General features: G+C 40.5%; 1 protein-coding gene across 1 annotated transcript in view; it reads right to left on the reverse strand.

The window, feature by feature from the left end:
* Positions 1 to 27,067, reverse strand: part of nbeaa (neurobeachin a) — a 111,055-nt gene that overhangs the window by 55,171 nt on the left and 28,817 nt on the right. Inside the window, exons 2-9 of the mRNA XM_030745791.1 lie at positions 22,638 to 22,869; positions 17,070 to 17,170; positions 12,106 to 12,201; positions 11,776 to 11,897; positions 7,855 to 7,981; positions 6,232 to 6,351; positions 5,178 to 5,324; positions 122 to 319 (exon numbers count right to left, since the gene is read on the reverse strand). Coding sequence (XP_030601651.1) covers positions 122 to 319; positions 5,178 to 5,324; positions 6,232 to 6,351; positions 7,855 to 7,981; positions 11,776 to 11,897; positions 12,106 to 12,201; positions 17,070 to 17,170; positions 22,638 to 22,869 — 1,143 coding nt within the window. The remainder of the gene's footprint in view (positions 1 to 121; positions 320 to 5,177; positions 5,325 to 6,231; positions 6,352 to 7,854; positions 7,982 to 11,775; positions 11,898 to 12,105; positions 12,202 to 17,069; positions 17,171 to 22,637; positions 22,870 to 27,067) is intronic.

A 27,067-nucleotide genomic window follows, 5' to 3' on the forward strand; every position in this document is an offset into this window, starting at 1 on the left:
TAATCATACGGAGCAATCACTTCATTCCACTTCAGTCATTCATATATGCATTACTAAAATCAAGAGCTGTGGGCTGTGATTTACAGTGCGCATTTGCTCAGAAGAAACAAGCCAAACTAACCTGCAGCATGAGTGCATGCGGTGAGTGGACAAAGATGGAAGGGTTTTCCCTGGGCGACGACTCTAGGCAGAGCTGGGCATCCGTTGCCTTGGCATTGTAGGTGAAAGAGATGGAGCTGGCCAGCTTTCCATCATACAACACCTGCTTGTGGTGCTCAGCCAAGTGGATGTCGCTCTCTGACTTGAACTTGAAAGTGCTCTGCAGTGGTGGAGGAGGGAGGAGAAGAAGATGTCAAGGGTTGTGTGAGAATCAGACAAATGACTTTCCCAGAGACAAGAGAAGTGCATCTTCTGTGTGCACAAGTTCAACACCCAAAATGGAGTCTGCTTAATTGCAGCATGAGCCGTGTGTAAACAACACAGCATTAGCTTAATGAACACAGTGCTAACCCGGGCACTAATTCAATTAGCCCAGAAGAAGAGATGGATGGGGGAGCGGATGTGTGGGAGAGAAGCACTCGGAGATCCAAATTTATCTTTCCCTTTGTAGTCGACCAACACAAAACACACAGAAGAGAATGGAAACATTATTTACATTTATCCCACAAAAACTTATTTAACTGAGTGATCCAGCTGAAATCTAAAAGAGCTTTATTTTGGATCATTTTCTCTCCTTTCTGTTCCTCAAAAACTGATATTATTGACAGGGCAAATGTAACAGTATGTGGAAACCACGACACGCTGTCTAAAGACAGATACATTTCTTATGTCCAAGCACAAATTGTAGGAATTGTAGGTTGTGTGTTTGTGCATTTATATCTGTATCTGTCTATCTGCACAGGTCTCTGGGTTCATGTATCCTGCAGCAGCAGCACTACACACAGTATAAAGCCCAGCAGATGAAAGGCCGGCGAATTGCTCTGCCACCCTTTGCAGCAGCTTTAGGCGGGGGCCGCTCTCCCCTTAAAGCGTCTGGGTCCCCAGGTACCTTGCTCAGCCTGCGCAGGAAGGCCGCGGGCCGCTGACAGACCTGCAGGCCCGTCTTGTTCTAAATCTTTCATCTGAGGTCTGGTGTAAAAAAAATAAAATAAAAATAAGTGCCCTGAGCAGTTTTAACCATGCAGCACAAAATGTAAAATCCTTATTTCCATCCAAGGGCTGAATACAAATTTACACTAAACCTTCTCTCTGATTTCACTTATGAGAAAACACAAAACGCTTACTTTTATGGACTCACAAAGAGGAGCCGATAGAGACGACTAATCTGCATCTAAAGCCACTTTTCACACGCACACCTACGCACACATTCTTCAAAACACAACATTATTTGCAAGAGTAATTAATGTTAATTACAACATGCTTCTATTTTCTGAATTAAGAACATATTACTTTAGTCAGATACGAGAGCTGATGACCCAGCGTTAAACAGCTCCTCTATAAAGCAGCATGCCTTAATAAGCTTATCTATTAAAAGTAGCCTGAAATTCTGCAATAATCCATCACAATCACAAATAAAAGGCTCTTCAGTGTATTTTTGAGTGGGCCCTATGAAAATACTGTACCGCCTGAATGTGAAATTACTGCACTTATTAAGATGCAGATTTTTTTTTTTTGCAGAGTAAGGCTATTTATCGTGCTGCATTTAAAAGGTATGTGTATATGTATAGTTGTAGCTCCTTTAAATGTGAGCTTGCATTCAGGTTGCCATAGTAAAAAAACGGGGAAGGCAGGCTGCTGAAAGTGTGAAAGATCTTTGCTGACTCTTCAAAGTATGAAGACATAAGGGGATATTCGACAGGTGGAAGGAGAAACATGCAAGAGTGCATTAAAGCGCAGATTTTTACATATGCAAAGCCTTACACAGCTGCACTTAAAAACACGTGTCCCTTACACAGGGAGGAATGAAAGCGACAACTCTTGCCTTTTTCATACCTGACAGATGCAGATATGACATGGCCTGGAGTGATAACGGCACACGTATACACACGTTTAATCCATTCAGCTCATCCTCCACCGCCTGCAACTCCAGACAGTTTACTGAATGACGGCCAACTCTTCAGGATGAGAATTCCCGTGTATGGCAGAAATGCTGCAGGACTTATTATGGAAGTTATTTATATAAATATAAATCTAGGGCTGGCTATCTGAAAATGTTCAAAACTAAATGCCAATCCTAAACTTTCACACGTTCTAAAATTTATTTAGTCCAAAAATATCAGAAATCTACCACACATGTTAATGTGTAGAGCGCTTTAATCTGTAAAGGTTCAACACAAAAAATTCACACCACAAAAACCATCAATATTACTATAACCAAACATATTAGACACGCACACACACACAACAACACACGCAAGTGCACAATGCAGGCGTCCAGATATACTTGCACGGTTCATTAATGAAGTTGTGGCCAGACTGCTGGCAGAGCTCTGCAATGAGGACATCTGGACCTCTGATGAATAGTGCAACCAGTGACATATTCAACACGAGTGGCAGGACGTATACAAAACACACAAACACACACACACACACACACACACACACACACACACACACACACACACACACACACACACACACACACACACACACACACACACACACACACAGGAAGATAAAATAACACCAGCTCTTCTTTTCAACTGTAGCCTGCACAGAAAAACAAGACGTTATGTCCCATCTTCTTCTGTCATTAGGAGAGCATGGGAGTGCTGAACTGCACACACAGACATTTAGCACAAACAGCGTGTCAGCCATCATAAGCCTCGTCGAACCAGAATACCATGCGCACCCTCACCGAGCTAAAGCACAGTGTCTGTCTGCTTCCTGCTCCTCATTACTGAACAGTAACGCTGACAGCGTCTGGGACTAAGAGGCTGCATACGGCTGCGCACACACATACTAGACAAATATATGTGGATGCAGTTCTACTGAACACCGATTAGGCAAAACCCGAGAAGCGGCTTATAACGTACACACAACCACATCTGCATGAAGCCATGAGAACAAGGACCGACCTACATTTGAGTTAAGACGGGAAGCTGTGTGACACAAACTGGGTCCCACTGGCGTCCCTCCTTTAGCCAACTGAAAAACCCACGCACTTGTCATTACAATGCCAGTGCGAGGCCTGTGGCTTTAAAACAACTGAGCCATTTAATGGTCTCTTCTGGGCATCTGAGAAGCCCATTCTAAGCCATGCAGAGAGGCAATCATCTAACTGATCAGCCTCAGGAAACTGTGGGCTGTGACAGAAAGAGAAATCAGTATTCATGGCAGAGAAACAGCAAACTGCATGCATGTGATCATTAGGAGGAACTCACGAGAAGTGTAGTCCTTCAAATGCCTTGATGATTAAAAGAAAAAAGGAAAGGTGTGAAAGCCACATGTATGATTCAGTGCTCCTATATGAGAGACAGCTCTACCTCATGCATTCTGTATATCTTTCTCCATCAGTGTCGCATTGACAAGTTCAAACGCCTTCAGCAGTGAGCCTGTAATTCGGATTCGGCCCAGCCAGACCTTTACTGCATGCCATTCACCTGTTCCCTTTCCCCAGATCACTCATCTCTGTACACAGCTGCCATCTAAATGCTAAAGAAAAAAAATCATCTACAAGAATAAAATCAGTCTAAGGATATGTTCTGTCTAATAAGCTGCTGAAATCCCAGCAGCTAATTTTTTTCTACACCAGCAGCCTTATCCCCATGACAACTTGTGGTTCTTAAATTCTGGCATCTTTGGACACCTTCATAAACAAGTTGTAAGTGGCCTGAGGCATGCAAGTCTGCTAAAACAGGAAACAGACAGCTGGCAAGACATCGCAGCTGCCACTGATAGCCAGACCAAAAGGCAGAAACTGTGATTTCTAAAGCAATCAGAGCTCAACACCCCACATTCTGAAGGCTCATTTGAATAATTTTTATAACCACAGGAGCACAAAGTACTGCGTCTAAATAAAAAAAAAAAAAAAACGCTTACAGTAGAATTTGATATGCAGGGATAACACTGTATTAGTTTTGTTGCGCCTTTTTAACCTCAAGCTTCTTTATTGCTTCATTTTACAAAGTGATCTCTTGTGCTTGAAAGGATGCGTTTCTACAAGCTCAAGTGAATGACCGCAAACTTTTAAAAAAGTATGTGTATGGGCAAATCTAGGCAGCCAAACAGCTCACTGAGAAAGATGACACATAAACTCAAGCTGTACAACATCATCTGCTGCTGAGAAGTTAAAATATCGACTCCTCTGAAACCGACGGTGGCGATGCTGCGACTGACAGAAGCACGATTAATCAAACTGAAAAACTCCTGCACCTTTTAGGTTACATTACTGACGACAGCTCCTCTATAAAAAGCTTGGCTTTGAACAATAATGTGTGATGCATAACTGTTATAAGTGTACATTTATTTTTCACAGTTTCATCACCTGTGCCTTCTCTACATGGCATATTGAAAAAGCTGAAGTTAAAGATTCATTCATCAGAGTTAAAAGACGAAAAGTAGCTGCAACTTGTATCAGAAGAACAGATAAGCCAACAGAGGCAGAAGCAAAAAGTCTTGGATAAATGATGAAATAGCTCAAATTAAACAGATAAATAATTAAAATAGATAAAAATTTATTAATACATATTTTAATAGCTACCTATTTAATAGCTAGCTAATTGTAGCCTCACTTTCCTGTTCTTACTTCTTATTTATTTATTTTTTTTAGGGTTTAACTCTGCCTTCAACTTTAAAATGGTGCGATTATTACGATTTCTGAGCTGGAGTAAACCCCTAATATTTCAACATGGTCTTGATTTATGATATTATCTTACAATATCAAATTTACATTTTTAAAACCACCATTATTGTTGGCAGTTATACATCAGAACTCAGTTTTTTCCAGTACACAGTGCAGACTATGATGATATGAATTCTAAATTTGACATATGTAAAAATATCAGCTTACAACCAACAACGTGAATAGAAACAGGCAGTATTAAGTAACATTAAATAATGGAAAAGTGGCCAGGATGTTCTACCTGCCAAAAAGCACGTGACACTGAAGCTCTGTGAAGCATACAGAGAACATGCGGTACAGTGGGTGATGAGGTCGGATGTGGGCGCTATCTTACCTTGTATCCTGGGCCAAGCTGGTGAATGGCAAAAATCTGAGCTGGGTTGAGAGCTTCACTGAAAACATAAATAGCTCCCAGCTGACCGCAGAACACCCTGTTAGCATCTGCTGTCTCTGATGAACCCAGGAAACACTTGTCGTAACTCTGAAGAAAAGGCAGAATGCAAGAAAACATTAGCTTTCACACATTAATTAAACAGAAATGTAATTAGAGTCATCAATGCTCTGGAGCCAAAGATTATGCTTTAAAGTTTACTGGTCTTTACAATGATCTGAATGACAGATATCTGAATGGTTCATTTTGAATCACTGGTCATAAGTTCTTTGCTTCCTGAAATGATAAACGGTGGCTGGTGGAAAACAGATGAACCTTTGATAGCTGCCGGTTTCTAATTGCTCGGTTCCAACTCTGCTCTCACCTGCTATTACATTTGTTTCATGCCCTCTCATACCACTTATCACAATGAAATCTTTACTCTTCTGCTTTTTCAAAATGAAGACAAACGTTTTATCTTCAGCCCTCAGGACCAAACAAACCCAGATAGCATCGACACATTCTGAGACCCGTGCTTTCAAGTCTTTCGATGAGCTGCGTGAACTGCAAAACCTCCTGCCTCAGTTTCTTACAGAGAATAACGGCAGCCTTCAATAACAGCAGCAAAAGCCAGCCAGGATGGAAGAGGAACAAAGGCCGCGCTGCTACCTGTCACCTGCTAAATGGAAAAGTTGGAAGTTGGAGTTTGGGTGAGCTGTGCTGGAAAAAGGCCCAAGGACAACTTTGTTCCTGCTGACAAATGCAGAGGGCAAACCTCAAATGTCTGCCAATATCACAACAGGGGAGAGGTGTGAAGTAGAGCCAGGCCAGTACTTGATTTCTGACCATGCCACGGAAGCCCTTATTTGGAAGAAGTCTATTTTTTTTTTTAGCAATCATCAATCAAATTTGGTTGAGTGAGATTTTTAAAACCAGAAACATCTGAATAATGAAGTCAGCATTCATGATCATCTGTGCACCGCTGTCACATAAATCTATGCAAGACAACCGCCCTTACATCGTTGGTGTTGACATGCCAGGCCATGTCACCATAGGAGACCAGCTGTCCGTTGACATAGCAACGGATCTCAGAGTTCCTCCAGCGGTTGTAGATGTGGACGATGCTGATCATATACCACTGAAAAATACAAAAAATAAATAAAGACACACACACACACACGCACACAGAGACAAGATGATTAATCAAAACAAGCAGTGCTGCACCAAATTACTGAGAAAAGAACTAAATGTTCTTTGTTTTACCTGAGGCTATTATAGTTGTGGGAGTTCTTTTTTTGTTGATTGAGACCTTTTTTATTTTGTTTTTTTATATAACCAGAGATGTATTTTAATTCAATTTATTCCTCTGCCTCTGCTCTCACCTTGGTTATTACTGACAGTTGTCTGTCCATCACCAACTTTACGCCCAAACCATCAGGCTGAATTTAAACTGAACTGAAACTCTGAAAAGGTGAAGCATGTACACATTTTCGTGTGGATCCAAAACGCCTCCTTTAGAACTGAGAAACAAGGCACTGGTGCAGGCGACTGCTAGTTTTATGCTTTATTGTGTTTTTAAGTGTTCTTTTTATTTGTACAGCTGCATAGCCTTGCATGCTTCCAAATACCTGCTACATTGACATTCTGGTTTTGGACATTGGCTCTGTTGGTGGCTGAATGCATCATATTGACAAAGCTACTGTAAAAGCAAACCTGTGGAAGCCTGTGGTGAGCAAAATGTGTTCTTTGCCCCTTTTCACTTGTTATTTAATAAGCACAAACTATTGAAAGATATTGACAAGAGCCTCCTGCTGTATCCATTACTGTATTTTTTCATTACAATATATTTATTTTTTTACCTAGCTTAGTGAAAATTCATGGCTTTTCACCACAGAGAATATTCATTCTAAACGCCTTACACTTTAGCTCTCTATAAGAGGGTCAGCTAACACATATTACTAAAATACGTTGACCTTATTAACTTACCATAATGCTTTCTGTCCTCTCTTTTCCCTTTGCTCATCTTTATAGTGTATAGCTATAGCAATATGCTTATGTGGCTTCATTAGAAAGCACCCTCCCTGGTGATAATACACACAGGCTCCCTGGAGAAAGACTGCAATAGGGAACAGGACTGCGGGGGGGGGAGGTGGGGAAGCTATAATTTTGCCAGTGCATTTACAGCTGGGGAGTAGGTAACACAATATGTGCATGCCAACGTTCAGTCTCTCATACACACGTGCACACATGCATTTAACACATGTACAGAGCAAACAAAATGCTGTGAGACACGGTAGCTCATAAATTTATCAAATGGAACCACTGGGAACTTCGTTAGGCAGCGCAGGGATTCTGCTGGGTCAGCAAATACTGTGGACGGCCATCTCATCAAGTAATGTGTGTTTGTTTATGTGCGTGTGCAAGGATGTGTGCGAGCGTGTGTGCAGGACAGTAGCAAAATGCTGACAGTGCGGTACAGGGGCAGTGTGCAGGTCTTAATTGACAGACCTTATCTAGACTCGTCAACATTCCCCGTGCGTGCACAGAGAGAGATAGGCGAGGAGGAGAGCAACAACACACTCTTGATGCTGTGTCATTTCACAAGTGGCATAGGAGCTCCAAAATGTATGTGTTTTCTTACCTTGCGGGGCTGGAAATCATATTTCACGCAGTGCTGAAAGCCTTTTCCTTTTGACTTCAACGATGTCACAATGAGACAGTTTCCCACAAAGTGAGCAGAGTAGCCTATTCCTTTACTGGTGCGAAAACTGCAGAAGAATCAGAAAGAGTTGCACTCATTTCACTTTGGTACAGTATGTAGTCGAGATAGCAGTCTAAAACTAGCTAAAATAAGTTTTCCGTTAGCTGTACATAAAAGCAAATTCGGTTAGGCTACTTCTTCATGAATGAGCATCTGTACCACTAAATAACGTGTAAACCATGAAGTTGCTGAGACTTCAGAGAAACTGGAAGTGAACAAAAAGAGCTAAATGAAAATGCACCAAAAGAAATCCTGCCTGCCATAATACATGCAGGGCACCTTTAACACCCACATATCGCATTCTTTAGGTCACAAAAAGCAGGATTTTAGAGTGCTTTCTTTTCAGTAGCGCCAAGGGTCCCAGATCATAGGTTTGTGAGAAACACTGCTAATCCCCTTCCCTCCTTTTTACCCACATAATTTTTCTCTTCCCGCACTTGTAACCTCCACATAAAACCTAGTCTCACGGCTAAGCTTCTTCCTGAAACAACCAGACATATTTTCTTTTTAAAATAGACCCAGAAGGATCGCACATACATGAGAGCCAGAAAGCAGATATAAATCCCTCTCAAGTGAATCCTCGGTACATATTAGGACGTATACTGTGTTATCATGGCCCTCATGCAGCTGCTGAGGCCGGTATCAGGCAGGCAGCTGGAGTAACAGCTGCATCTGGGGGAGGATGATAAGACCTGGGCCAGAGAAGAGGAGGACACCCTCCCTCTCTCGCACCCTGCTTACCATGACAACCTGACAACCCAAACCGTTACTAGGGAAACAGGATTACATCCTAACACTTTTCATGATTAGCACTCATCTCAGAGATAGTATCTGGAGGATATATGGATGCATGTCGTCCTTCCTGTAGATAACTAGCCTCCTCATTCTTCACTTCCTTCAGTAATGAATCAGAGGGGGGAGAGGTTAAGGGAGGACGGCGCTAGTTAGTGTCAAAGAGCACAGAGGTGGTGGGAAGAAGCCAAGCAGTGGAGTGAAGGAGTTCAATTAAATAAAAGGTCAAAGCTAATGAAGCTTCATAGCAGCTAACGGCTTGCACTTGCAACACTAACGGTGAGGCCAGCAAGGGCCAGAGCTGCAAAACGAGAGGAGGCGTCCACCCAACAGATCACTTATAATGGAGTGCCTTGACATTTAAAGATATATTTGAATTCATTATCCGTTTATCTATTAACTTCCTATCCATGTCATTCAGTCTGATTAGTCAAGCATTTATTATTACCTCTGCCAAGAAGGTTATGGTTTTGGTTGTGTTTGCCTGCATGCCATTCTGTATTCTGTAAACATGAGAGCTCTTAAGGTTTTGAATGAATTCTAATGAAACTGTGTAAGGGTGCAGAGTGGGGTCATGTTAACAATCCATTAAAATTTGGCTTCCATCCACTGAGGTCTACAAGGTCAACTTCATGATTTATTGGTCCGAAATTGACAAAAAGCCTTATAACTAAGAAACCATGATTTTTACAAGTGTGGTGTGTATTGTCAACATACCGTAAAAAGATTTAAAATGCCATGTAACATTTGACCTGTACTCCAAGGTCAGTAGATTGATTTTAAGTTCAAAGTGATAATAATGCAGAGCTATTTAAAACCATTATTTCTTTTGACAACATATTGCCATATAGGGAATGATATATGGGGATTCTAAATATCAGGTTACTTTGGACCTCTGACCTCTGACCTTCTTCATTTTATCTTAAATGCTTAAAAATTCTGCTGCCTTTGTTTGTATTGGCAACATTTAGTAAATGATACTGGTATATGGGGAGTCTAAACATCAAATTATGGTTTGCATCCAAATATCTTGTCACATTTGACCTCTGACCTCACTTTTACATTTCACATCTCCTTTCTTTAAAGTTGACAACAACATGTGTTCTATCTTTAAAGAACGTTTTGTCAGGAGGAAGAGAATGAGCTGCCTGTTAGTCAGAAATATACTTTAGTATAATATAATGATCTCAAGTTATTCATGTTCAGTTATTTACAAATCAATACCTATTATCCAGTACCTATTCCTAAAAACCATTTTTGTAAACGTCTGTCAAGCTGCTCTTATCTGATTTGTACTGCACTACAAACTTCTTATAGTACATTTAAAAAGTACAAAGGAAAGAAAATGAATATATAGAAAATACAACACTGTTTCGTAAAAGTAAATACTGCCCAGAGAGTGAGCTGCCCTGGTGGAGGTTTGCCCCCTCGGGGTGCTTCTTGATTTAAATGTCTCAGTAAAGACACTCTTGGCAAATTCTGAACAAAAATAACGCTGGAAAAGTTTTGAATAGATCTTATTGTTTAGGATTCAGGAGGAGGAATTGTTCTTTCTGAGCTATGCAAGCCATGTGGTCATCTGCCTGGGGCCAACACAGATCTTGGGCTGACAAAACAACTTAAGATGACAAAAAAAAAAAAAAAAAAAAAAAGGAACTTCAGATTTAGAAGAACTGATCTATGGCACGCCTGCTCATTTCCTGTGAGTCCTGCACTACCAAGAGGCTGCTTGTGAATGGACCTAAACAACTAGAATATATATATATATATATATATATATATATATATAGATATATATAGAGAGAGAGAGAGATAGAGATAGAGATAGATATATATAAAGACAAAATAATTTATAAGGCAAACAATAACTAATGCATTAAACTGGACCTACTGTATGATCATAACCAGCTCTTTAATTCTGTCATTAGACTTGAGTAGCTTTGCATAATTTAAAGTTTAAAAAAAACAACAACAAAAAAAAACACCTATTGTAAAATAGGTGCGTAAAGGCCCCTCAGTTCATTGTCTGACACTAGCCGTTTTAGCTCCTCTCCCTTTAACCCAGCTTTCTTCTGATTGGCTGCCGCCATCAAGCAGAAAGCCTGAACAACAAGTGGGTGTGGCTGCTGTGCTCACAGCCAGAGGTGTGTGTCTAAGATGATCATATTAGGAACATCCCCTTTCTTTGACATCATACAGAGTTGAGAGTGAAAAGAAAAGAAAAGAAAAGAAAAGAAAAGAAAAGAAATAAAAAGAAAAGAAAAGAAAAGAAAAGAAACGAAAAGGCTGAGCATTCAATTTCTGGCATGATAGAAAAAAACTGCATTAAAACATTAAATAAATGCTCGAAAAACAGTCTTACATGGACAAAGGCATTTGTGCGCCTACCCTGTACACTATTGATACCAATTGCAGCAGACTGAACAGTGTGCAGTATATTAAGTGGTTTTGAATGCTGTGATTAAGCGCAGCACGCTTTCCTTCAAACTGTGTCGTTCGTGTTTACCTCAGGTTAGTTTTATTTTTACTCTGACTATAATACTTTTTGACACACAGGCTTGAACTTGCTTTATGTAGCTAGGTTGGCTCCTTTGCTCGGATCAATAGTGAAAGCACAAGGACAACTAAAGCCACTTCTAACACAAAAAGTAACATTTCTTAAAACTGTGCTAGAGAGCATTGCCAATAGAAAAGCTGGTGTCTGAGCATCTTTTGTCATTTTTTTTCTCTAGACTCAGACTACAAAGAAACTCTTTCCTTGGAGGAATGACACAAACTTGGTGACACTTTGATTCCTTTTCTTCAATTTAACTCCTCTCTAACACAAAAATATCAGTGTGATGTCATTAGATCAACAAAACAGGCAAATAAGTGCATGATTCATGACTAACAGAAACTAACAGAAGCACTGACAGTGCTAGAGTCGATTTATATTAAAGATGTTGTTCAGTCCCTGTCTGCCATTTCAAAGACTTTTTATTATGCAATAGTCCAGATGAATGGACTTACCAGTAGAGGTAAGGTTTGTCTTTATCCACATTGATGTTGTTGAGTGGATCCTGTCTGAACCAAGTGTTGATAGTGAATCCATTCTGGTATGGCCATTTGGCAATTGGTGGTAAAGCTATAGCCTGGAGCAGGAAACACACATCAGAACAGCTTTTCTTGTGTTTATAGCAATGAGTATGTCTTGCAACTACCACTAAACTCATTCAACTCTCTATGCACCAGTAAAATGCTAATTAATATGTCTTGACTAACTGTAAACAAGTAGGGATTAATCTGGGTGTAGAAAGAATTAATTTGACATGTGTGTTAGTGTGTGCTGGTAAGTCTCACTGCTGCACTCCTCCCTGGAAAGTTGAAAAAGGTGTCTGGACCATGTCTCTGCGGCATCTGGTTCAACACCGACAAGAGCTTGATAGCGTGTCTTGGCTGGAGGAAAGGAAAGGAAAGGAAAGGAAAGGAAAGGAAAGGAGAGGAGAGGAGAGGAGAGGAGAGGAGAGGAGAGGAGACATTTAACAAATTAACCAATTCTTTATTTACAGTCATACAAAGAAAAATTAATGCACATATTCACAACCATACAGAAAACCAATGTACAAATTTTCAGAAACTGAGAACAACCAAGTCATTGTTCACTGTACACAGAGATGAAATGATCCAAGTCTGCCACCATTTTATAGTAGGTAAACTCTATTTTGATACAAGCAGATAGACACTTTAACATCTGTAGACCCAGTTACTTTCATTTTGTTTTTCCTGGTTAACCAGATTCCCATTTTTGCCTGACCTATAATAAAACTGACAAGACAGGTATGCTTCCGCTGTGTTGCACTTTACTTGGGGCCATCGATAAAAACGGTTTTCAAACACCTGTCCATACCCAGCCAACCACTCTTGCTGTAACATAAGGACAGGAACTAGCCTAGGACATCCACCCACAAATGTTACAGGGTCTCCGCAGCTTGACAAAACACACAGTGACCTTTTACCCTTTGTGTCACATTTCTGTTTGTGGACACAGCCCCATGCACCACCCTCCACTGAAGATCTGTCATCTCTGGTGTTCTAAAAGATAGAAGAGCCCCATCTTCTTCTTCTTCTTCAGCAGCAGCGCTGATGCACAATGGTGGAAAAGCAGTCCAAACTAACTGACTAAGCTAATGCTTGCCAAAAGAAACCAAGAAGGGCAACAACCACTTCCTCCACCAGCTTCCTCAGGATACGCAATGACCTTTTTTCCACTGCCCACCTGATCTTAACCCTACCAGCTTTGTCAGGAAATAATGGGTGCTGTTTGCTTTTCCACTCCCTTCACTCTTTTACCAGTTAACTCTTGCAAAGGTTGCATGCTCATAGCGTGACAGCTTTTGCTGTAATGTGTGAATATAATTTTGATTAGCAATAAACACAGTTACATCATCAGCATAGGCAGACAGATTAACTGATATGTTGGCATCTGTAGCAAAGGTTATCCCAGTTAAGCTGGTTCATGAGCACACAAGAGCAAACAACAGGAACAGGAGAAAGAGAAGAGACAGAGTGGTCAGCCACTTCAGAGAGAAAGACACATTTTATGCACCACCCATGTTTTAAAATTGTGCTTTTCCTCTCTTTTCCCATTTTAGTTTGGTCTGTATCTTTTTTTCAACCAAAATCTTTCCTGTTTACCGAGCTCCTCATAACTTACTATGCATCTTTTTCAGTACAGAGTTTATGAACCGGTCTACATCGGGGAAAAAGTCTGTAATTACTTGACATATGCCTTTACTTTACCTCAGTGTGCACTTTGTTTTATATTTGTATACCGTATATTTTTGTATTTATTTGACTTTGACTCTAAGCTCTGTACAATATTTTCTACTTCATAACCAGGCCCAGAGTGTGTGCACAAATGGCAATTAAAGATTAATCATATCATAATTTCACTTAAGTTCCTATTCACTCTCATTTTCACTCTGTGCCAATGAACCTCGGCCTGCTGCCTCTCCTATGGCAGTATTGCTCGTTTCAGCCTTTTGTTTATTGTTTCTATGGTCATCTACATCCTGTTTATCATTATCATTTTTACTGTTTTCAGTAGTAGCTGTTACATTGCTGCTTGTTTCAGCCTGCCGTTTGCTGGCTGCGGTCTCCTCCCCCGTCCATGGAGTCACAAGTAGACTGTCACTGACAGCGTTACCTGTCAGCTGTTGTGTACACGAGCTACTCTCCACTGCCTTTTCATTGTGTGGGCATGATGAGCATTTATGCCCAACATTACCACACTCGAAGCGCTTCATGCTGCCAGAACTTAAGTGTAAAACGTGTTCTCGTATTTGATTTCAAATGACACCTCAGATCTGTTTCCCAATTGCCAACAGAGCCTGTTTGACAGTGTATCTCAGAGCAACTCTGTGACAACTCTGACTCCATGCCAAATCGACAGGGGAGGTGAGCCCTCCCCAGGGAGGGATGCCATGAGGTAAAACAATCCCCCGTTCAAAAGTTTAACACACACAATTAACCTGTTATGAATTACACTATTCCTATCATCCTTTGGAGGAAACCATACAAAGAATAGTAAAAGGTGACAGATGAAATCATCTGAACCACAAACTCCTCACACTCACCAACCACCTTCACGCACTTGCTCACACTCACATTCCCAGCATGAGGAGAGGAGAGGAGAGGAGAGGAGAGGAGAGGAGAGGAGAGGAGAGGAGAGGAGAGGAGAGGAGAGGAGAGGAGAGGAGAGGAGAGGAGAGGAGAGGAGAGGAGAGGAGAGGAGAGGAGAGGAGAGGAGAGGAGAGGAGGAAAGACGAAAGTGATTGCCATTATTAAGTGACAGATGCTGCCTATCAGGGGCACAGGGCTATCAGGGGAGAGTGAGACTGTTAAAAAAAACATGGTGTGACATCACATCTCTACCACAACCCAGCTGGATCAATAACTCTTCAATCACCTCTGTCCTCCCCTGACAACACCTCATCAATACCATGGCAACCCTTAAGCGATCTGTCTCTAGAGAGGGCTGCTGGGGGAGGAGGAATCAGAAAATACAAGAAAAGCGGTAGGTGGAAGGGTTAGTGATAGATATTGGACAGAGAAGGCACTGAGAGAGAGCAGTGGACCACTGATCAGTGACCAGAGGTTGTTGATGGCAGTTGTCCTGGAGCCTTACTAGAAGGGGGATTGAAGAGAAGTGGCAAGGATATACAGCATAAGGTAACAGACACAAAGTCATCACACACTCTGTGAACCTTGCTAAAACTATAGACAGTAAGGATGTCAGAGGAGAAGGTTTAGACTCATAAAACCCTTGTTAATCTCCACAGTACAGTTTTAAAACATCCGCTCTGAGTCAGCTAAACCATCTGACTAGAAGGTGGGCCAATGAGCAAACTAAAGGGAGCAGTTAAGCTTACAACAAGAAGCAATGTAAGCTGAGATTGCACTAAGCACTCTGAAATCTAAGCTCCAGAATTAATCTCATTTTCAGGTACAGGCATTTGTAGCTTTAAAAGTAAGCATGAATCAGCAACAGCAGAAGCCAATTTAAGCAGAAATTCGACAATAAACAGCATATGTGATTTCAGCTTAAAAGCCTGAAGCAACCAAGTGCAAAAGAGGTTCTTGTTGGTGTTTCAATAAAAGAGGAAATCTATTAATCAAACTCTCTTCCAATTGCCTGCAAAGGCAATTCACTGACAACAAAATGCCAAATTGGCAGTTCATGATAACAGAGGTTTATTTGGCCCGCTGCGCAAGGGTAAAGAAAGTTCGAGGTAAGGAGAAGTAAAGAAGAATAAAGGCAATTCCCTGAACAAAGCATTCAGTCCCATGGAGCCGCGCAGTGGTAAGTAAATAAAAAAGATGATTTGTATACAGAATGTGACACTGCTGGACCGTGCTGGCTGCTTCACCTTCACACCTGATTAGGCTTTCACTGTCACTTTTTTCCCCACCATGCTTCTATTATGCTAACAAAACACAATCAATCCTCTGTTACACTAATAAAATCAATTACAAGCAAAAAAATAAATAAAAGAAAAAATAACAAGCTAAATCAACCTTGTCTTAACAAACACACACAAATCAATCGTAACATGGACTCACACACCCACCCTGCATTATTCTAGTCTATTAGCACAGACATCTCATTAAGTGACATCTAGACTAATGACATGCAAACAAACTCATGCTGTATAGTTAATATAGCAGGCATTTATTTTTTAAAATAAGTGGTATGCAAGTGGATACCACTAAATTAAAAACAGTGAAATATCTAATTTAGCAGCAAATCACTGATGATCATCAGTGGGTTGGTAGAGAAAATTAGAGATAAAGAAAGATATTCAATGCAATCATGAACACCAGCTCCTCTCAGAACAGATGAAATTTCAATAATTTGGGGATTTTCTAATGTATTTTGGTTTGCTGCCACTTGAGCAAACAAAGGGTTTTCAATTGAAGCTCCTTCTGCCATTGGATTTAATGGACTTCCTCTGAGGTATACCATGTTAGAAATGCTCACAATATGAAACAAAGAAGTATTTTTTGCAGTGTTAATATTTATTAAACTCTAAAGAACCAATAAGTGCTTGTGTCTTTGCCCATAGCTAACGGTATGTGTCACGCTGCTTCCTGGCATTGGACGCCTGCTGGAGAACTCACCAGAAATTAGATGAGTGACTTTACTCTCTACAGCCTCCTACAACCACGTAAACCATAATCTGCATCATACTGGATGAACAAACCAAAACCAAAACGGCAGCTCATTTGTAAATACGCTCTCTTACATTGGTGCAGTGGTTAACACATTTGCCTTACACACAAAAGATCCCTGCTTCATGACCAGGAGGAGACACAAACCCAGCCTCAGGGGGTCACAAGCTAGTTGCTTCTAGTGCTGGTCCCAAGCCAGGATAAGTGGGAGGGCTGTGTTAGGAAGGGTATCTGACATCTGTGCCAAATCAAACACGCGGATCCATCCACTGCGGCGACCCCTTGGGAAATAAGGGAGCAGCCCGAAGTAGCTTTAGTATAACAAAATGTGCTTCTGCTTTTAAGCCCTGCAGTTGCTGTAGCTCTTTATTTTAGATTGACAACAGCTAGTTTTGAGTTTATAGAGGCTTTGAGTTGTGCCGGATGTCCTTGATTTGAATAAAGACGCCCAGACCTCAACACTGCACTCCTGCTTATATAGACAATGAATGGGAGTCGTGGAAATGATGACAGATCCTGAGGAGTCGTATCCACAATCTAAAATTCCAGTCACTTCCTTGTGATTTTTTTTTTTAAAGTCACCAAAAACTTACCCAGATGCCGTTTTCTCCCCTCAGCATACTAAAGAGCAGCTTCAACTCCTTGACTGTGATGCTGTAGCTGGCCATGACTCCCAACATGTCCACCAGGAGGTCTGGAAAAAAAAGAAAAACACACAAACACACGCACATACACACACAGAGGCAGAAATTAAGTAAAAGACAGCAGAGAATAGACATCATGAATGTGCGTGTTCGTATGAGTTATGATTGAGGCAGCATTTGCGAGGTCTTTACTGACATTTCTGATAAAATATGGTGAGGGTTTAAGACACAGACAGTTTTTTATACTGTCAGTTGAGCAATTTATTATTCAGACCAGTCAAAATCAGCAGTGCTTCATCCAAGTACTCAGAGCAACTGCCATGTAAACAAAACATGCATAACCTCGAATCTCAAGCAGAGCTGCTTTACACAGCACTGCTTAATACGGTCAGTGTGCAAATGACAATGTAATATAACGCTCCATTAGTACATATTGATTTTAATATACCAGGTAATACAAGTCAAACAACTGAGGAAGTAAATATGTATATTATCAGCTATGACAGGCTTGATTACGAGTCACATATACAGTTGTGGTCAGAAGTTTACATCCACCCATGAATTTCATGGTAATTTTGGACTTTTAATGATTTCTTTGAACTGTTCTTTTTCCAGGGTGGATTGTACAGCATACATCTTTCATGACTTTAAAAAACAAGAATTTGGGTGCACAAATTTGAATTTAGTTTGGATTGTCTCTAATCGACACAGGCTCAAAAGTATACATACAGGCTCATACACATACACCCCTGCTAATATTTGGTTAACTGTCCCATAGAAAGTTTTTGGTAGCCATCAACAAGCTTCTGTCATATTTCTAGCTGGATGTTTGACCACTCTTCTTGGCAAAATTGGTAGAGTTCATTTAATTTGGTTGGTTTCTTTGCACAGACCTGGCTTTTAAGCATAGTACACAAATTTTCAATAGGGCTGAGGTTGGGGCTGTGGGAAGGCCATCCAGAAGTTTAATGTTAGCCTTCTTTATCCATTCCAAAATCAGTTGTGATGTGTCTTTGTGATCATTGTCACAATGGAACACCCAATTATGTCCAACTATCTAGCTATTCATCTGAGGTGAAGCTGACTACTGTAATAGTCTCTGTTCAGGTATCAATCTGACGCTACTCCGTCGACTACAGCTGATCCAAAACGCAGCAGCAAGATTACTAACCGGCACTCGTAAACGAGACCACATATCCCCCATATTAGCGTCCCTACACTGGTCGCGAGTCAGTTTTAAAATTGATTTCAAGGTTTTACTATTTGTTGCATGAGTTAGCAGCTCCCTACCTCTCCGATCTTTTAAGCCTGCATACTCCCACTTGATCACTGAAGTCTGCTGAGCAAATGCTCCCGAGGTCAAGATTAAAACACAGAGGTGATCAGGCCTTTGCAGCTGTTGCTCTGAAACTCTAGAACAAAGTGCCCCTTCACATCAGGAGCTCTCCAACAGTTGCCACTTTTAAAACCCGTTTGAAAAACCCAATTTTATCCTTTGGCTTTTAAATCAGACTGAGTCTTGAGTCCTGGATACATTATTGATGCTGTTTTTTTTTTAATATTTATTATTTTATGTTTCCTGTCTTAACTGTAATCTTATCTTATGTTTTATGTTATTTTTATTTATTTTAAAATGTACAGAACTTTGGTCAACTACTGTTGTTTCAAATGTGCCTTAGAAATAAATTTGACTTGAAGAATTTAGAGAAAGTCCTCATTCTTCCTTATTCAATCTATTATGTGCAACATTAGATTGTTGCACATCATAGACTGAATACTACTGGCAGCAAAACATCCCCAGTGCATGATGTTACCACAATATTCTTAGGCTTGCTTCACCTTTACTCCTCCAAACATATCTCTTGTCACTGTAGCCAAATAACTCAATATTTGACCATAAAATTGGCTTTACAACTTTTCTCCAGAATGCATTTGACTTTTTCAGGCGAGCTTGAAGGTGTTGATTTTGGAGCAGGGGCTTCCTTCTTGGTCAGCACCCTTACAGTCCATGGTGATCTAAAACTCACTTCACTGTGGACGGTGACACTGGTGTTTCCAGCAGTGTCCAGTTCATGGTGATTTCTGGATTGCTCCTGAACATTATAACCAATTTCCTCTCATCTGATGCTGACAGTTTGCATCGTCTTTCAGACCTCGTCAATGTGGTGACAGATCTGAATAAATTGTACTTTACAGTTGTTTAAACTGATGATCTTTGAATCTGCAGTTGTTTAGAAATGGCTCAGAGAGACCTTCCCAACGTGTAAATCTACAATTCTCCTTCTTAGATCTTCACTGAGCTCCTTGGACTTTACCATTGTTCTGAGTATTGGTCACTCCAATGAGTGCTGTCGAACAAATTCTTTTTATGCTGGCAGAGAGAAACTACCAACTGTCATGATCATGAACAAGAAGTTAATAGGCTTTGGCTTTGTCAAATTAAAAGACATTGTAGAACCTTCAGTACCACTAATTAAAAGATTTAAATGAATGTATGTATATATTTGAGCTTGACTGTATGGATTAGAGAACATCCCAAATAAATTCAAACAATTGTTTTTTTTAAAGTCATTAAAGATGTATGCTGTACAATCATTCCACCCTGGAAAAAGAACAGTTCAAAGAAATCATTAAAAGTCCAATTACCCTGACATTCATGCTCATGATGAGTTGATGTAAACTTCTGAACACAACTATATTTAATTGCTAATAGTACAAAAACTGCACACAGAGTAGTATTAAAATGCTTTCAGCAAGAAAACAAATAGCCGTATTTATCAAAATGGCAATCTATTCCTTTAATTTGTTCACATTTTAATAGACAGTAGTGGCAATCTGTCATCTATCTCTGGAGCACTGCGGAAGGGCTTTTGTTTAATGGCTACATGACATTAAACGACAAAAACAAGGCTTTAAATACAATTCCCTCTCAATATTCAAGCATATAATTAAATACCACATTGAGGCTTTTGTTTAGCTCAAATGACCTTCCTGCTTCATTGACTTTCACTTTACACAACCACAACAGATCAGTGTGGATATAGCAGAGAGACAGCACAGCTCTCTTAGAGGGGGGCAATCTGCTTAGAAAGGCCCTTCTTTCCCATTAGGCCTGCTAGATATGAATAGAGTCTTCCCACAATATTTCATTAGCCAAAGCCTAGCAACAGGGAATAAAAGAAAGGGGTAGCTCACTGAGGTGCTTGGTATGAGAGGAAAACGCAATACACAATGTCCTAGATTCAAAAGCCCTAAGCTCTGTTTTTGGTGCGATCAATCCATGTAGGTCATTTTACATAGTTTTAGAAAAGTGTTAGACTCACACTTCAGAAAGGGACTCTGTGAGAATCAGCATTAAATTTGATTTAAGTGGCGTATACTCTGCTGTAGTGAGCAGTAATAAGTCAAAGAAGTTATAAAACACATCATCCTGCGGCGGTAGCTAGGGCAGAGAGGACACTTGGGGGGGGCAAAAGACATGCACGCCGAGGAGTCATTAAAGGGAAGTCAAGGTCAATACGATCATGTAAAGAGAGGAATGTGGATGTGTTATTTTGCAATCATGCCCTTTGAACAAATGGCAGCACACCCAGAAACATACCGAGGTTGTTATTTTGCTTTTGCTCCACTGGAGGGATTTATGGATGTTTCACTGCAGGGCAAACCCACATGGACACATGGAATAGGTTTTTTAAAAAAAAGGAAAAAACACCTACACTTCTTCCGTCAAGGTGGAGGCATGTTTTCAGACCTGGTTGCTGCTTTGTCAACAGGATTACAAGGTTGAGAGGTGGGGCATCTCTAAATGAAGAGCCCATTAATTTTGGGAAGGATTCCAATCACTTTCTTTAAAGCAGAGAGCTAGGACATTGGCCTCAGTGGAGCACGTCTTTTCTGTCAGCAAGGTTATGCAAAAAACTGCAAGACAAATTGCATGAAACTTGGAAACTTGGTGGAGAACTCGAGTTTGAGCACAGAAGGAACCCATTAGATATAAGTGCATATTTAGACATCAAGGCAGAGAGTCTCCTCTCCAAGTGCTCTTCTAATCTGACTTTGACTTATTTTTCAGTATCAGTAAAGTTTTACACCAAGCATGCAATCCAAAAGAATAAATACAAAAAAAGCAGCTGTAAAATGGTAAGATATCTTATTTTTAGCTTGCTCTTTCATACACGTACATCCCACTTCTTCCCTTCGGGTGGAGTGTATTTTCTGTCATTACATTTTGCACATGTCACCTTAACACTTCACATGCAAGCAGTCATTGTGAAGGTACATATACACATAACACTACTGGTCTGAAAAGAGGATGGAGAATAGCTCTAAGAATGCATTTACTGAAGGTGTGTTTCTGCCACTGCAACTGAACACAAAACACATGGTACTAAGTGTCAAAGCTTGTGGTAACCGATGAGTTTGTTAAATAATCAAAAGACAGTCCCCGTGGGCAGCTTTAGCCCACAAGTGATGACTTCAGCAATGACAATGCAACAAAAAATGTGATTGAAGATCTATTTTTGATTCATCATTAAAATAGTATTATATTAATATTAATAATAAGTAACAATAAATGAGAATCAATAAGCTATACTTAAGTGTGTTAGTGTGATTCTGTCTTATAGCTGGGCAGCAATGCCATCATCATATGCAAGGTGCAACCAGTAAGTTGTACATCTTTAGCCATAAAAAGCAGAAGTCTTTCTTTATATAAATTTGGCTGATCTCCCCTTAAAGGTCATCTCATAGTCTACCCCTGAGCCACTTCCAGTGCTTTATGAAAGCTCTTTGGAAGTCCCGTTCTGACTAATTGCTCTTGTGTTTCTGCAATGTATGCTGGATCCCCTCCACTGTCTCAAAACGGTGACCTTCAATCTGAATTCCATTTTGGGGGAAAATTAATGAAGTTGCAAGGAGACAGATTCAAGGAGCAGGCTTGGTGTTGAGTGACAACTGTGTTAGCATCACGTCTAAAACCTTTCAGGTGCACAATGGCATGGTGACCCAGTCGTCCGTGTCCTCAGACCCCACAGAATGCAAAAGTTATGTGTTGATGGTTTGACACTGGGGGATGAATTCACAGTGCCAAACCCTGTGAAAAAGTGACAGAAGTAACATGTTTATACTTGGACACTGCAGACTCTTCCACCAGAAAAACGCATTAAGGGAGGGACCTAAAAACAGTCCAGAACTGCAGAAGAGGATGACGGTGAAAGAACAGAACATTCAAAACAGCCGAACTCAAATCAGGCATGATTTTTACTATTATTAAGTCAAGTTTCAGAGGAGTTAAGTTGTAAAGTTATGATTATATTGCATTCTCATTTTACAGGTTGCCCAAATTAATGATTCCAATCTTGATTAAAAAACTGCCAAAATTACACACCATGTTACTTTTTCGATGTGCAAAGTGGAAATTATTTGTGGTGGAGTTCCTGAGTAGACCTTATCCCAATATTCAGTATGCTAATACCAACATATGACGCATCCAGTTATCCCTATTTATCCATTGCTCACCTGCGATCATGTCGTCCACAGTGCTCATCTTCAGCAACACCTGCTGGATGAGGCCGACCTCAGTGCTGGTCTGCAGGTTGCGCACACTCTTGCGCAGTATTGCTGTGAACATGCTCCAGATCTCAGCCTGGCACGTCACCTCACAGTGGGAAAGCAACTCGACCATGCAGCCGATGCTCTCTGCCTCCTGGATGATGAAGTTCATCTCCAGGTCAAACTCGCCGCCCACCAGCTGAAGAAGGGGGAAGGAGAGGAAGGGTATGGTTTGGGAGGAAGGGAACAGAGGTAGAGGAGGTATTGGAGGGGAGGAAGAAGGGGGAGGGTGCGAGAGAGAGAAAACAAGAAGAGTGAATGATTTAGTGAAGCATTTAACCTTATGTCTGAAGGAGAGGTAAGCCTGTCTTCTGATGGATGCTGATTGTGGCTGAAAAAGCATCTTTTCTGCCTGGGGCTTCATATGCTGCAACAAATAAACGTCCTTCATGTGGGCACACACACACACAACCCTCCTCTTCTGCTCCTCACTAATGTGAGGAAAACACAACTCCACTCTGTGAACTACAATCACTCTTGAAATACAGCAGGCATGAATGTGGCCCTCTCTACCACCTCAGACACGCAACACCAGATGAACAGGTACACACGTGTCTCCCCCTCTCCTCTGTAAGGAGTCTGAGGATGCCACATTTTGAAAACTGAACACAAATGGTTTTCAGTCTCTTAATGGCTGGCAACTATAATTACTTGTGTAAGTACATCAACAACACGCTAGCACATTAACTAACGCACCACATGAACACAGCCATACCCACACAGTTCATCCTCAGCACGCTACACTATCCAGGAAACGGTAGCCATAGCAACCAGCAAGCTAAGAGAACACCACTGAGGTTATTAAATCAGATGGAAGAGAAACATGCAATAGATTATGAGAAGCTAGCAAGACAGCAAACAGGATAAACATTATGACTATTGTGGTGTTTACACAGCAAGAGAGAAAACAAAAGCTAATCGATAAATCAAGGAGAGTCAATATGTTTCGCAATGTGATTAAAAGGGGGGAGCGGGGCTGTGCTGTGCTGTCTGCAGTAAGAAGAGGGAGGATGCAGATAATGCTGGTGCTGTTCAATAAAGGGTTTATTCTCAATAATCCATTGTGCATGTGGTTAAACGACCATTAAGCAAAACTATTACAAGCTCAGCAGGGAATGCAAAGTTATACTCTGAGCACACTCGGCATCTTAAAGAGATGATCACATAACAATTTACAAAACTGTGTTGTGTTTAAATCACAGTTAGGGAAAAAAAAAAGTTTTACATGTGTTTCATTTCCAACTGAAACTTTTAAAGAAGAAATGCAGATTCACATTCACCTGATGAACCAACAAAACTGTATTCAGCAGCAGTTAAACAGCATCTTCACTGAATCCAGTACACCTCGTGAGACATTTCAGATTCATTTCATTGAGTCCAGCACTGCTTTCTACTAAGAGCCACAATCTTCCTGGCAAGAGTAAATGATACTGTATATGAATTCAATGATAAAGAATACACCTCCAGTTGCTACCTATCCAGAAGTTCTCTGGAAGTTATAAGTGTAGATCAGTTTATTGCGATGAAGGGCCTTTGATATTTTTTTTATACAATGACAACTAATTTGGTTAGTACATAGTTGTGAACAGATTGCCACACAAGATTTTCTCCATGTACAAAGACTAGTATGTCAGAGCCTGTTTTTTAAGATATTAAATAATAATTTTTTTAATCCTATTTGTTACATAGTAAATTAACCCATCAGCCTGTTACAAACATCACTTCTCTGTCTCTGGTATCAGGGACGGGCATCACAGGGATTGTGCAACAAGTCAATTAGCTCAATGGAATATTAAAAAAAAAAAAAAGTAGGCTAAGCCAAAGTCTGGCATGCAAATTTGAGTCACCATTTGAGTGCTTTTTTTTCAATGTTACTGTTGAAAATGTTTTGCTTAGTTTTATTATAATCAAATAAGATACAGTAGAAAACAGTTCTTGAACACAAGCTTTCTTTTGCTCTAACAAAGACAACTAAGTTGGTCTCACGTCCACAACGTTGATTAGACGTTGACAAAAATGACTTTGACGTTATTCAACATCAAAGGTCTGCTGGGTTTGAATATTTAAAGTAGAGATGCACCAATCGACCGGCCACAGACCAGACTCAACTGATTTCCAGCATTCTCTGCCCTGACCGGTGATCGGCCAGTCAGCCACATATGTGTCTGCAACACACACAGCGGTGCAAGCAAACATTTACACGTACAGTTACAGTCATATGCTAACATGTTATTAGCATGAAAACTCCTCACTGTGAGTGAAGACGGTCATTTGTAACAAAAAAACCTAATCAGACGCATAAATCGCCCTCACCCAACTCAACGCAGATATTTTAAAGAAGGTCACAAAGGAAAAGTTTCTAATGCTAAAGCTATCCTGAGCCTCGGTCTGAGTAAAAAAAAATCAAAAAAGGTCAATGTCCTGTTATCTGAAGGAGAGGTTGTCAACAGGATTACAAGGTTGAGAGGTGGGGCATCTCTAAATGAAGAGCCCATTAATTTTTGGTATGGATCCCAATCACTTTCTTTAAAGCAGAGAGCTAGGACATTGGCCTCAGTGGAGCACATCTTTTCTGTCAGCAAGGTTATGTGAAAACTGCAGGGCAAGCTGCATGAAACTGGGAAACTTGGTGGAGAGCTTGACTTTGAGCACAGAAGGAACCCATTAGATATAAGTGCATATTTAGACATCAGGTCATTGACCTTACCAGGTCACAAAGGTGACTTTATAAAAATACTGTACAGTGCCAGTCAAATGTTTGGACACAATGGGTGGCAAAAATTGGTACCGTGGGTCTCTCTCTCTCTCTCTCTCTCTCACACACACACACACACACACACACACACACACACAAAAACTGGAAATCAGAATCAGCCAAGAAAATTGTAATCAGAGCATTTGAAATTAGAAGCAACTATGCTAATCAAGTAATGTGTGAAGATAGTTTCCCACCTTACTATGTTTGACTCTGATTATGTCACCTTATTTTCCTACCTTTATAAATGTCATACCAGGCACCTGTGGGTCGGCTTCTCAGACCCACTCTTTGTGTCTGTAAGCACACTCTGTGCTAGAATACCAATAAACACACCACTATAGCAAACTTTAAGACAGACAGGGGAAATGTGTGGATAGAGAGTAGGGGAGTGACATGTAGTAAAAGACCAGCTGCTGGGGAATAGAACAAAGGACATGCTGCTGTCACCATTTATTTGTGCACATATTTTTTGCTACCTAAAGTAAATTTGAGCAAGTACATTTCAGTAGCCAATAGTTACAGCACATAATTATTGGGGGAAAAATAATAGTTGAATCTTGAAATTCAAAAAGTATCTAAATATGCAAAAACAATATGTACATTAAAACTCATAAATAAATTTCAGACAAACATCAAACAATAAACTAGAATGTAACCTATTTGTTATTGGAGCTCCTGCAGACCTGGCTTTGATCTCACTTTAAAGAAAAATGATGCTGCCATTTATAATATTGACATTAACAAAAAAAAAGAACATTAGCTGCGGCAATCATTAGCAATACCACCATTCGTTACGTGCCGCCCCATCGACAGACTGGGTCTCAGGCTCGCAGACCTATGAGATTAAAGGTTAGACCTTATCAGTCATGGTTCTTTTTCTTTCCTTTTCAGGTTACAAACCTGCGCTTCTTTCAGTTCTTCAGTCGCCATGTTACTTCCTCCTACATCTTTCTCATTACTCCCATAGCTCCTATTTAGTTGAACCAACTGCCTCTCATTGCTTTTTCTCATTCTTCCTTCTGTCTCTCCTCCCCTTCTTTCAGTGATAAGAATTGATCCACTGCACTCTGTGAACACACAGATTAGAGTGGACCCCTGAATGAGGTATGGAATAAAAAGGGGAAGAATTAACTCATCCCACATTGAATTTTCCCCTCTCCTCTGAGGTTCCCAATTATAGAACTCACTGGGGACCACTGTGTTGTATTGCATCCATACAACCTGCCCATTTGAAGATGCTCAATATACCACATAATAGAAGCTCAAGGGGAGACAGAGTAATTATTCTTTGTTGCAGAAACTTGCTCACGGATACACAGCAACTTGAACAGAGAAACACATACATCCCGAGGCCAAACCTACAGATGTACAGCACAAGAATCTTGCACTGCATACACTTCCCACCCGTGTAAGGAAGATCACACCAAGATGAGAGGGGTGATGCAAACGACTGCAACGAATCGAGTCTCGTGACAAACAATACAGAGGAATAAAAAGAAGAAGATGATGTGCAAGTGCAGAAAATGCAGTGGGAGAATAATGTGTGAATAATTATTATCTCTGCTCTACCAGAAGCAAC

This window comes from Archocentrus centrarchus, chromosome 14, assembly GCF_007364275.1.
Source record: "Archocentrus centrarchus isolate MPI-CPG fArcCen1 chromosome 14, fArcCen1, whole genome shotgun sequence".
In the NCBI taxonomy this organism is placed as follows: Eukaryota; Metazoa; Chordata; class Actinopteri; order Cichliformes; family Cichlidae; genus Archocentrus; species Archocentrus centrarchus.